General features: G+C 37.6%; 1 protein-coding gene across 1 annotated transcript in view; it reads left to right on the forward strand.

The window, feature by feature from the left end:
- Positions 1 to 2,566: 2,566 nt before the first annotated feature.
- The window catches only part of LOC149776218 (prostatic acid phosphatase-like), a 50,167-nt gene continuing 40,394 nt past the window's right edge, over positions 2,567 to 12,339 (forward strand). Inside the window, exon 1 of the mRNA XM_089942607.1 lies at positions 2,567 to 2,747. Within this exon, the coding sequence (XP_089798733.1) occupies positions 2,661 to 2,747 (87 nt within the window). The 5' untranslated portion in view covers positions 2,567 to 2,660. The remainder of the gene's footprint in view (positions 2,748 to 12,339) is intronic.

Below are 12,339 nucleotides of genomic sequence, written 5' to 3' on the forward strand. Positions count from 1 at the left end.
GTAATTTGACGTCTTCGGATTTTAATAGTATCATGTGGCGGAAATAATTTATCAGCCTGATGAACTTCATTAGGAACACTAACATCAAAATGTGCAAAGTGAATTTGTTTAGGCGGTGGTTGGTAAATTTGCCATATTGCCTGTTTGGATAACCACTTTTTAGCAGTAACACGCGTAACTTTTGCTGCTTCAGCGAGTTTACTAATTGCTGCGCTGCCCCTCCAGTATCCTCTTGGGGAATAATAAATCGATTCCATTTATAATTAATTACCAGCACCTAACGCTAATTTACCTTTCATTGCGGATCTAACCAACCAATTAGCTAATGATTCTTTGAAAGATTTATTCATAATAGAATTTAGTGCGTGAATTAATTTCACATCCGCGAGATGCCTATCTTGTAGATTTTTACTTTTATAAGCTATATCATGAGCATGACACGCCTTATCAATAGCGTTTATCGGATACTCACCTGGTTTTGGTTGATCTTGGTCATCAAGTCTAATATCAAGTCGGGTTCCTGGACCGCAGTAATTATATCCTGGAAGATGTTTTTCTCTTGGGTATTTAGCCCACGGAGTCCCAGGTAATTTTTGTTAATTTTGCTGCGATGTCACCCCCGTGTTGCTTTTTTTTTTACTTGACTTTGGCTTTGACTTTGGCTTTTGCTTTTGCTTTGGTTTTGGTTTTGGCTTTTGCTTTGGTTTTTCACCTGACTGTGTGGAGATAAATTTAAATTTCTTTGTACCGCATCGCTCACACTTGCCTGTAACCGCGGATCTGTTATTTTTTGTTGTAATGGTTGTTAGATCACTTGTTGGCGTGCGCGCCCTGCATTTCACACAATATAAATCCATATTTATATTATTCTAATGGAAATCACTGACTTTTCTGCTACAAGGAAACGAGAACCAGTTAAGCTTCACGCAGCGCTACCAAATTCTGTTCGTATGATTATGATTGGACCATCTGGGAGTGGTCAGACGCAGTTGTTACTTAATTTAATAATGAAGTGGATGAAGTGGGGCAAGTTGTATTTGGTAGCACCTTCAGTTGATGATCAACGATGCTACGAAGTGTTAAAAGATTTTAATGAAAATGCAAAATCGTTAAATGAGAGCGGAGATGATGTTGTTGAATTTGTAACTGACATTAATGAAGCGCCAAGTATTGATAATATTGATGGATTTATTAATAATTTACTTGTTCACGATGATGTAATGCTGGATAAGCAGTCCAATCCTGCCAGGATATTTTCCAGATGTAGACACAAAAACACAGATGTAATTTATGTTACTCAAAGATATGTACAGATTCCTAAAGTGATCAGAGTTAACTGTAATATTCTTACTGTCTTTAACGGAGTTGATACTCACACGTTATGTAATTTCATCATACCTGGTGTAGCGGTGATATGGACATGAATAAATTTAAAAATTTCTTTAGTCGTGCTCAATCAACCCCACACGGATTTATAACAATAAACTTACACGATCCTGGAACATGGTATCGAGTTGGTCTTGATATATTTTTTAATTCATAGCAGCAGGGAGGGCGACGACAACGAACTGGTTTATTTTTTTTGTAATCGAAGCGCCATTAATGGGTTTTTCAACCAGAAACCGTATTTGGACTAACTCAGGAGGACCTCCCAAAGAGGCTTATCTCTCCGAGAATTCCTCTTGAAACGTAGTCGACGTTATTTCTGGTTGAAACCCCCTCCTTGTGGAGACTTTATTTCGACATTTGGAACCTTCTAAATTTTGCAGGATTCGCCCTCCCTGCTGCTCCATTCGATCCAGAATCAAACACAAAATTTGTTGCACTTTCGGACTCTAGTCCAACATACCTATCCGACCTCACACAAGTGTATACACCAGCAAGATACTTACGCTCCTCTTCTGACAATCGTATACTCATTATTCCCACGATGTAAACAAAGTCATATGGACAGCGTTCTTTTTCATAACAGGGCCCAGCAACGTGGAATGAATTGCCCACTGAACTTAGACACAAAGACACAGTGATCACATTCAAGAGTGCTCTCAAAACTCACTTATTTCGACTGCAAGAACAAACTTAAAGACCTAATAATGTTTCCAACCTTAAATATTCTCAGCATGTTTTTTTTTTAATGTTTTCTAATTTCACGGTGTTTGTTTTTGTAATCATATCATTATATATTTTTTATTTTATAGGTGTTGCCTAATGTTGTAAAGCGCTTAGAGCTTCTAAAGATTAGGCGCTATACAAAGTCCTCATTATTATTATTATTATTATTATAGTGTAATTTAGATTAATTCAGGCTGATTTTTGAGCACAAGGGAGCAGTCATTTTAGTCAGTAGTGTGCTTAAATCATGTACAAGTTCCAAAAGTACAATATCCAAAGAAATATCATCCACACTACATTAATGTAGCATAGAGGTTTGCCAACATTCTCTCCACTGTGCGTGTTATAAATGCGAACTACTTCACCTTACATACGTCAATCTCTCAAAAGTACATATTAACTGGTGAGCGCCCTGATTATAGATTATACCTCAGGCTTTCTGCGCGTAAACATAGACTGGTTGCTGTCTTGCTTTTTTTTTGAAGTAACCTTATGGGAGCAGTCCATGAGAAAGCGTCAATCTTCATTCATTAGGTGGTACTGACAACATGAAGGCTAAACTCAGGATTTCCGTGCTTTTCCTGGTTGTGAATTGTTGTTGGTCGGTACCATCGACTCTAAGACAAGTCAATCTGGTAGTATTTCGTGTTTTTGTTATTTTTTGTGTTGTTACATTTTTAATTTTATTTATTTTAATAAATGTAGTCAATTTTTTGTGATTTTTTTGTGGGGTGGGGGTAAAATTAATCAATATTGCCAGTTTGTCACTGTTTTATTAGCCACCAGGTAATGATATTTTTTGAGAACTATAGATATGAAAATGTTTTCTGCATAATTTGATGGTGTAGAATTAAAAAGTCATTTAAAGAGCGGCACATTTCATTATTTTTAATACAGGTCTTTGGTCATATTTGCATATTTTCGACTTCGTGGTATTTCGTGCTGAAATTTTCACGTCTATATATAAATGTTTTGTGAGCATTTAGCCTTGAGAATTATTTGACCTTTTATGTGTTCTTTGTACTTCTGAAGCTTTTTGCTCATTTTTTTCAAAGCGACCTTCAATTATTTTTTGCCCAAAATACCATAATTCTTTGAGTAATGCACAAGTTGATTCAATTTTAGCTTCAAAATGGAAAGTTTTCTGCATAATTGGAGTGTGCAGTATTTATCTTAAGCATTCAAATACATGCACTGTCCACCATGTTTAATACTGGTCTTTGGTAACTTTTGCAAGTTGTGGAACTCTTGTCATATCTCTTACATATGATTATATTGAAATGTTTTGTGAACATTCAGCTTTAAGATTAAATTGGGTTTGCCTTTGTTCCAGGTATTTTTGAAGCTCCTCAGTGCCTTTTTAACAATTATCACACCCACCCAACAGTTTTGCATGAAATGCCATATTCTTGAGTCATTCAGTTTGAAATTATATGTTGCTTTTAAAACCAATAGTGCAAATTTATCCATTTAAGTGTTCTTGTACATATACATTGATCTGAAATCATTTAGTAAATTTGCATTTTAAATGTAGTTATGATAAGATATTTTTGTCAATTTTCACATTTTATAATAAAACCAGTTTTCTAAAACAATTCAGTTATTTTCAGCAGTATTGTGCAGTTCACCACTCTGGTGGCCTAATGGTTAGAGTGTCCGCCTCGGATGTGAGAGGTCGTGGGTTCGATCCCTAGCCGAGTCATACCAAAGACTTATAACAGTGGTACTAACAGCTGCCTCGCTAGGTGCTCAGCATTAAGAGGTTAGTGTTAGGACTGGTCAGCCTGGTGTCAGGATAATGTGACGTCAGGATAATGTGACTGGGTGGGACATAATGCTACACGTCTGTGGCATGATGTCCCAGTGCTAGACATCACTATAAACTGCCACACTGCAGACATCGTAGCAATATGGCTGAATTTTTTTAAAGCTACGTTAAAAATCCAAATCACACAAACACACATACATTATGCAGTTCATGAAATTGAGACAAGTGTTAAAATGTGGAATCAGAGAAGGAACTAGCATAGACTTATTCTCAAGAAATATTTTTTTTATTTATAGAATTGCTATAGATTGATTTTCTGTTCTTTATTGTGACAGTATTCATGTTCATATTCACAAAAATGACTTGAATTGATTTTCTTTTATTCCAAATTCAGCAAATTGGTTAAACTTTTACCTCTTTATCACCATGTACTAAATATGACAATTTTAATTTGAATACCAGTGTCTCTAGATAAGTCGTATCAAGAGTATATGGCTAGACAGTGATTAGATATGTAGAGTCTAACCTAGACAATACATTACACTTCAAACGTACTAAACATGTGCAATAAAGTTATCATATTGACTAACATTATATATGTGTGTGAATTCTTTACATAGCTTTAAAAAAAATTGTCATATCACTACGATGTATGTAGTATGGCATTTTTTGTGATGTCTACCACTGGGGCATTTTGCCACAGACATGTAGCATTATGTCCCATTTAGTCACATTATCCTGACACTAAGCCGACCAGTCCTAACACTAACCTCCTAATGCTGAGTGCCGAGTGAGGAAGCTGTTAGTATCATTTTTGTAAGTCTTTGATATGACTTGGCCAGGTATTGAACCTGCAACCTCCCTCATCCAAGGCGGATGCTCTAACGATTTGGTCATAGGAGCATTGTGACTATCGTTATAATATGATGCTTTAGTTTTTAAAAAAGTCAGCTTTTTCATAAAATGGATTTTTTTAAAAACCCAGTTTATTTTGTACTGTTTTCATTGTTTACATTTTTATGTAGCCAGGTGCTGAGAAGAATTATGGATCTTCCTGTCATGGATAACAAGAGAGTTTTATAATTTTGGGGTTTTATACAAAATATTCACACACATTTTAAAATTATTTTTGTAAAAGGAACTCCATATAGAAAAGGTAGGCATAGGTGAGCATACATGTTTTTCTGTATTTTGTAAAATTCTGTTTGTTTCTGCCAAATACATAAAGTTAACCTTTCAACTGTAAATACATTCTGATATAATAATGTCGGCATTATACATATGAATGTAGAGAAAGTGTGAGATGTAAGATAGTTGCCATTTTTTAAAAAAGTGTTAAGCTTTATGGCCATCATCCTCTAGTGCGGTGGTCCCGAGTGGTCTAAAGCGCTTACCATTCCGACCACTGCCATCTCACCTCTTCTGTGGGTTCAAGTGTCAGGCATGGCTAACCATGGGGACATGAGAAGGCTTGAAATATACTTCGAGCAGAAATGGTTTCTATGCGCATGCCCCAGAAAAACTATATAAATATTAAAAAATATAATTCACCAGAAATAATTCTTTTGAAGTTTATTTTAATTACTTAGTCTTGGGGTATAACAAGTATGTTATATAGTAGTAGACTGGGGGGGGATGGGGTAGCAGACTGGGAAGTAATAAACAGTAGGGTAATATACTGGGGGGGTGGGGTAATGTCCTAGACTCATTTTAGGCAGTTGTGTCAAATGGGTGAGCAGCTATGCAGCATAACTAGAAATACTATTTGCACAGCCTTTGAAATTCTATCACTGGGCACTTGTTGTAGAGCATGGAACCATGCTTCTGTTGGTTAGCTTTAGCTAAGGAATATGGCAAGATTAAATAATCAGTCCAGTCACAGTTGTTGTATACTGTTTGGCTTATTGGACATGTGGAAATTGAATCACTCCCTGGCAATTTGAAACATGAGTTAGTATCCAATTCATTCATTAGTATCCAATTCATTCATTAGCATCCAATTCATTCATTAGCATCCAATTCATTCATTAGTATCCAATTCATTCATTAGTATCCAATTTATTCATTAGTATCCAATTTATTCATTAGTATCCAATTCATTCATTACTATCCAATTCATTCATTAGTATCCAATTTATTCATTAATATCCAATTCATTCATTAGTATCAAATTTATTCATTAGTATCCAATTCATTCATTAGTATCCAATTTATTCATTAGTATCCAGTTCATGATAGCATGAACCACAATGATATAAACTTATCTAAACATGAAACTATTAACAGGTTTTTGGTCAGGGCTACATAAAGATGACAGACAATTAGTTATTAAAGAAAGGAAATCTGTTGTTTTTTTGTTGTTGATATGAAATATGTATATAAACTCCTGTGACACTTCCCATTACATACATGCCAAGTCTGCAGTGACACTTCCCATTACATACACTTTCCATTACAGAATGACATAGAATACAATTAATTTTACTATATATTCTCTCCATTGATTTCCTGGTACTGACCTTTCCACTGTGTGACAATCAATACAGATCATTTGTTAATCTAAAATACCTTCAAAGATGACTTCATGGTGAAGTTCTTGCCAAAGGTTCACGTGGATGCTTTTGAGAGGCTGGACTCTAAACAGAGCAGCATGTAAACAGAACACAGATTTCACTTCTGGATCATCACCAAGGCCTTATTACTCACTGTGCACTGTCACTGAAATACACACGGACAACCACACCCTGGGCTCATATTCTTAAAAATAAACAATTACCTTTAAATCCCTATCAAAAATGCATAAATCTAACTCTTCTGTCACCACCAAACCACCAAACTAGGCTAGAACTACATTCATGGGTACTATTGTGACCTGTTTCCATGCATGCCAAGTTGACTCTGACACTTTCCATTATAAACACTTCTAATTTCATACCTGCCGAGTCTCCTGTGACACTTACCATTATATACACTTCTCATTAAATATATGCCTAGTTGCCTTTGACACTTCTCATTACGTACATGCCAAGACTCCTGAATTGAATTGCCTGGTATTCTGTGACACTTCCCATTACATACATGCCAAGTCTCCTGAATTGAATTGCCTGGTATTCTGTGACACTTCCCATTAAACACATGCCAAGTCTTCTGAATTGCCTGGTATTCAATCTTTTGATTTTTGGTCCCATCTTGACCGTCTGATTTGCCAACAAAAACTCTGAAAATAAAAAACTGCCAAGTATGTAAATTTCAAGCTAAAACATCAGTTTGGCATATATATATTTCCAGCTAAAATAATAGACTGTTTATTATTATTGTAATCTTTCAATCTAGTTGTTATCGATCTGACACCTAATCAGATAGTGGCTCATAATTTGTGCTGATGTATTTATTGTTCATGTATTTATCAATATTTCAGTATTGAGTAATGTGTCATATATAATAGTTTGCAGGCAAACTGACTAGTTTAAAATAGTTCATGAATTATTTGGAAATATAATTACTTTGGTGCCATGTTGAAACATAGCCATTGGGTTTGATGTAAATTATTCCATCGGGGGAAAAATGTTTGCAACCTCAACAGTGCTTGAATAGACAAATTTAAATACATGAAGTGTAGTGAAAAAGGAGAAAGCTTTGTGTATTGTTGCTTACAATTTACCTATCAGTCATGGGGGCCCAGAGTGACCGAGTGGTCTTAAGCACTGTTACGGATGACTGCCATCTCACCTCTGTCTGCGTGTGTTTGTGTGCTGAAAAATAGTGTTAAACCCTTCAACAACAACAACCTATCAGTCATTCATGTACTATATAATAAGACCAAAGGAGAATGCTTCTCTCCTATCTTGGGCGACCTATTAAAGAATCATTGTTGGTATTTCAAGCTACATTTTCTGTAATGTAATAAATTTGTTATATTTAGCTCAAGCATTCAACTTTGTATGCCTGCTCAAAAGTTTTGACATACCTTTAAGGAATGCCAGACCATTTTCCCATCCTACCAATTGACATGGCCGTGTCTGCTGCAGTTTATTAACCAAATGCAGTATAGTGAATGGAATATTGTTTTCTCATTAGTCAACCCAAAAATTATGTACCAGTATTGCACCTGGAGATAAGTTGATTTTCAGTTGTTATGCTAATTTCCCTGATTTGAACATAATCTCCCTTATTGAGGTCATAGAAAACTTGGCATGTATGCCATTAGCAGGACTGACGATGACTTACAAGTGAAAATGTTGGTAATAAATTGTTGAGCAATGGTAGTAGTTTACTGGGCAGCCAGATTTTCAAAGCTGGCTGTCCAGGAACATCCAGTTTCCAAAACTTCCATTCCTGGTTTGATCATGTTCAGTTTGAAATATCTGATTTGGGATAATTTGTTTCCAGGTGAACAGAGTAGTTCCTCATAGGTACATGTATTTTGTGAAGAGAGTAACTCATTTAGGTTCAACAAAAGGTGTAACTTAAGACCCCTAAGAATTCTTTGTCTAAGTTTCTTGTAATTTTAGCAACATTATTGAAAAATATCCTGCTCACGTTTGGTTTGCCTGATAGCCAATCAGATCTACAGTATAAAAGGCAGTTTAATTACTACCAATGTAGAAGAGATCATATCTATGTGAGAGTGGCATCATTTTATCTCTTGTGGTCTGGAGGCATGCACCACAGATATAACACATGTATTAATTAAAATTCAATTATATTTTGTGCACTTACTTGGGAAGTGGATATATCCTAACTATAAAGTAGAGGCTATATGAGTGACTGTTTTCATATTAATTGTTTTGGTCTGTAGGCTTGCACAAAAATGTATAATGTGAAGTAAAACCCTTTTTGTTTCCACATTTACCTGTGAAGCTGATTCTGGGATACAGGGATCTAGTTTTTTTTTTATTGAACATTAACATTAGTATCTGAAAACTGCAGTCATTAATTGGTAGGCAATGTCACCATTTTTAAAAAAATTTATACTGAAGGTTATTAAATATTAGATAATACTCTAAATTAATCGTCATGGTGAAACATCATTGATAGATTATTTTATATCCTTGTTTTGGATATAGTGAGTATGGATAGTGTAATTGTTTAAAATGGGCTGTTAATCTTAGTCTGGGTAATTTAAATTCTTGTCCTTAGTTACATTCATGGCAGGGATTTTTCTTTGCAGTTGCACTCTTTTTCCATCATCATTCTGATACAGTTAATGCAAATGGGATAATTTTTAACCATTTTCTGTTACTCTTACTCTTATTGTGTACATCATTATATATGTTTTTTGTTGTTCGTCTGTTGAGTCGATGAGGACCACTCTAGTCATCCAAGGATTGGAGGGGCAGGTTCTGTTCTGAGCCCGCACAGGTGGCTGATGAGGCCAATCTTTGCATGGAATGTTCATTTGCATAAGGGACAAGGGATGAGAGGGACATCTCCAGGAGGGTTGATGGTACACACTTTTCTGGCTTGCCTCTTCAGCTCTGTAGCTGCTGTCCTGCTAGATTCGCACAACTTGGAGCCTTTATTCACGGAGGAATTCCAAGTGACTCGATCGCTTGCTGTTTGCTCCCATAAATCAGGGTTTATGTTGAACGCTTTCAATGCAGCTGGTGGTCTTGCATGCGTACAATATGTCTTGCCCAGTGTAGCTGGGACTGCATCAGGATGGTGTGGATGCTGGGTAGACCTGCTTGGGCGAGTAGTTGAGTGTCTGGAATCTTGGCCTGCCACTTGATGTTGAGGATTTTTCTGAGACTTGTGGTTTGAAAGTGGTTCAGCTTCTTGGCGTGGCATTGGTACACTGTCCACATTTCGCATGTGTTAAGTAGTGTGGGGAGCACAACTGCCCTGCAGACCTTTAGTTTGGCCTGGATGCTGATGTCTCTTTATTTCAGACATTGGCATACAATGTGCCAAAAGGTGAGCTGGCTCTGGCAATGCAGAGGTTCACTTTGTCATCAGTAGTGATGCTCTGTGACATTGTGCTGCCAAGGTAGGTGAAGCAGTTCACTACGTTTAGTTTTTGGTCACTGACGGTGATATTGGGAATCTTTCCTGCGATTGAGAGCAAGGATATACCCCAGTGGTTGTCATTGTCCTGGCTGTTCCCTTTGAGCTCATACAGGCGGATTATGGAAGCATCTTTGAATTCCTGGGGGAATCGTCTCTTGCTGCCACATCAGTGAAAACAGTTGGTGGAGCCTTTCTATCAGGGCCATGCCCCCTTGTAGACTTCAGCTGGGATGGAGTCTGAACCAGGGGTATTGCCACTGGAGAGCAGCATATCGCTTTCTGTGTCTCAAGCTATGCTTGGAGTTTCATCCAGTGCTTCGTTGATGGGTAATTGGTGGAGACGACTGATGGCTTCATCGTTGATGGATGAATGGTGATTCAGGATGCTGTTGAAGTGTTAAGCCCGTCGTTGAAGAGTCTTCTCTTTGTCAGTAATTAATGCTTTCCTGTCTGCACTGAGAAGGGGGGATGATGCAGAGGATATATGTCCATACACTTCTTTCAAGGCATTGTAGAAGTTCTTCATGTCATGCCCATCTGCGTAGCACTGGATCTCATCAGCTTTGTTGCTCAGCTATGTGTTTTGCAACTGACAGAGTTTCTGCTGTACAGTTCTGCGAATATTGTTGTACACATCTTTACTGGAGGTGGACTTTGGGTTGTTGAGGTAGGTTTGGTGGAGTTGGTGTTTCTTATCCAGCAACTGCTTGATCTCGTCACAGTTCTCATCAAGCCAGTCTTGCTGCTTTCTGGCTGAGAGTCCTAGAATTTCTGAAGCAGTGCTGTAGACCAGCTCTCTGAATGCAGCCCAGTCGGTCTTCACATTCTGTTTGTCCAGAAGGATGGATTTCAGATGTTCTTCCAGGGCATCCACGAGGGAGACTGTTTAGTACTGGTACGTGTCAGCTTGGTGGTGTTTAGTTTTTTGGAAGCCTTCCTTCCCTGTATGCATCATTTGGGCTGAATGTGGATGTTGAGCTTGGTGATGATGAGGCGGTGGTCTGTCCAGCACTCGGTGCCAAACAAGAACTTGGTCACATGCACATCCTACCTGTCCCTCTTCCTGACAATGACATAGTCAATGAGATGGATGCCAGTGCTTAGAGTGAGGGTGCATCCATGACGTCTGTTTTTGGGTAGGGATGCAGAAGACTGTATTGGTGATCAGCCTTTCATGCTCGAAGCAAGTTTTGAGCAAAAGGAAACCGTTGATGCTACAGTGACCCACTCTGTACGTTTGTAGCACTCCATTCCAGGTAATGTGATCACAGCCTACTCTTGCACTGAAGTCGCCATGAATAACGAGCTTATCTGCCAATGGAACCTCAGCAATGAGGAAGTGAAGATCCTCATAGAACTTTACTTTCACTTCATCTGGGCTGGTCAGGGTTGGAGCATAGCAACTGATGATGGTAAGGTGATTTCTTCCAGACAGGAGGGGAAGTTTCATGGTCATGAGTCTTGTCGTTTACTCCCTTGGGAGGTCCAGCCAAGAGGTCCAAAGGAGAACTGCCTAATAGGAGAAGAACTCACCAGATACAACGTGGACATTGCTGCCTTTCGCGAGACCCGGCTTGCAGGAGAAGGCAAACTCTGTGAAAGGGGCTTCAGATCCAGTTTCTTTTGGAGTGGCAGAGGAAGTGAAGAGCACCACAAGACTGGTGTCAGCTTTGTTATATATATATGTGTGTGTGTGTGTATAAAATTGCAGTTGCATCTTGATAAGTGAAGGGAAGATTTCCATTAGTCAGAACATAATCTTGTGATCAGACCCAGTTGCATTTATTTCTGTATAAACTATACGGAAAACTACTTTATACTAACTTCTATATTGGTCACATGCAAAGTAACTAACATTAACAGTGAACTGGAAGTCGTACACATTGCATGCCTTTAAAATGAAAAAGAAGTGGTGGGTTTATATTTTAGTTAGAAAATTGAATAAATTGATTTGACAGAATCAAATACATGTAATACATTTTTGCTGTTTTTCTGAATATAAATAATTCTTTATTTGGCTAGATTTGAAAAAGAAAAGCTGGGAAACTCAAAATCTGCCAAGAACATTGGACTAAGCACTTTCACTGCAGCTCATTTCAAATGAATTTAAAACTATAGGTAAATGGATATAGGGATTGGGAGGAGGGGATTCGAAGAGTTATATTATAACAGTTGGATTCACAGTCCTACAGTCTAACATGTTGACCTTGATAGTTATGATGTGGGATAGGTGGGAGGTCCGCTGAACTTCCTCCATTGTAACTGCCAGTGTTGGTGTCTTGTACAGTTTGACCATTGGACCTCCATCATTATAACCATTTACCGAGTCTTATTTTCATTTGTAAGTAGCCCCTGTATGTAGCCTACACTGTTAATCAACACGAAAATAGATTTGTAGACGCAAAAATTAGTTACATGTCAGTACAATAACAATTCGGCCAAGTCACAAT

Source organism: Sinohyriopsis cumingii, chromosome 18, assembly GCF_028554795.1.
Source record: "Sinohyriopsis cumingii isolate HCF-2022 chromosome 18, ASM2855479v2, whole genome shotgun sequence".
NCBI classification, from domain to species: domain Eukaryota; kingdom Metazoa; phylum Mollusca; class Bivalvia; order Unionida; family Unionidae; genus Sinohyriopsis; species Sinohyriopsis cumingii.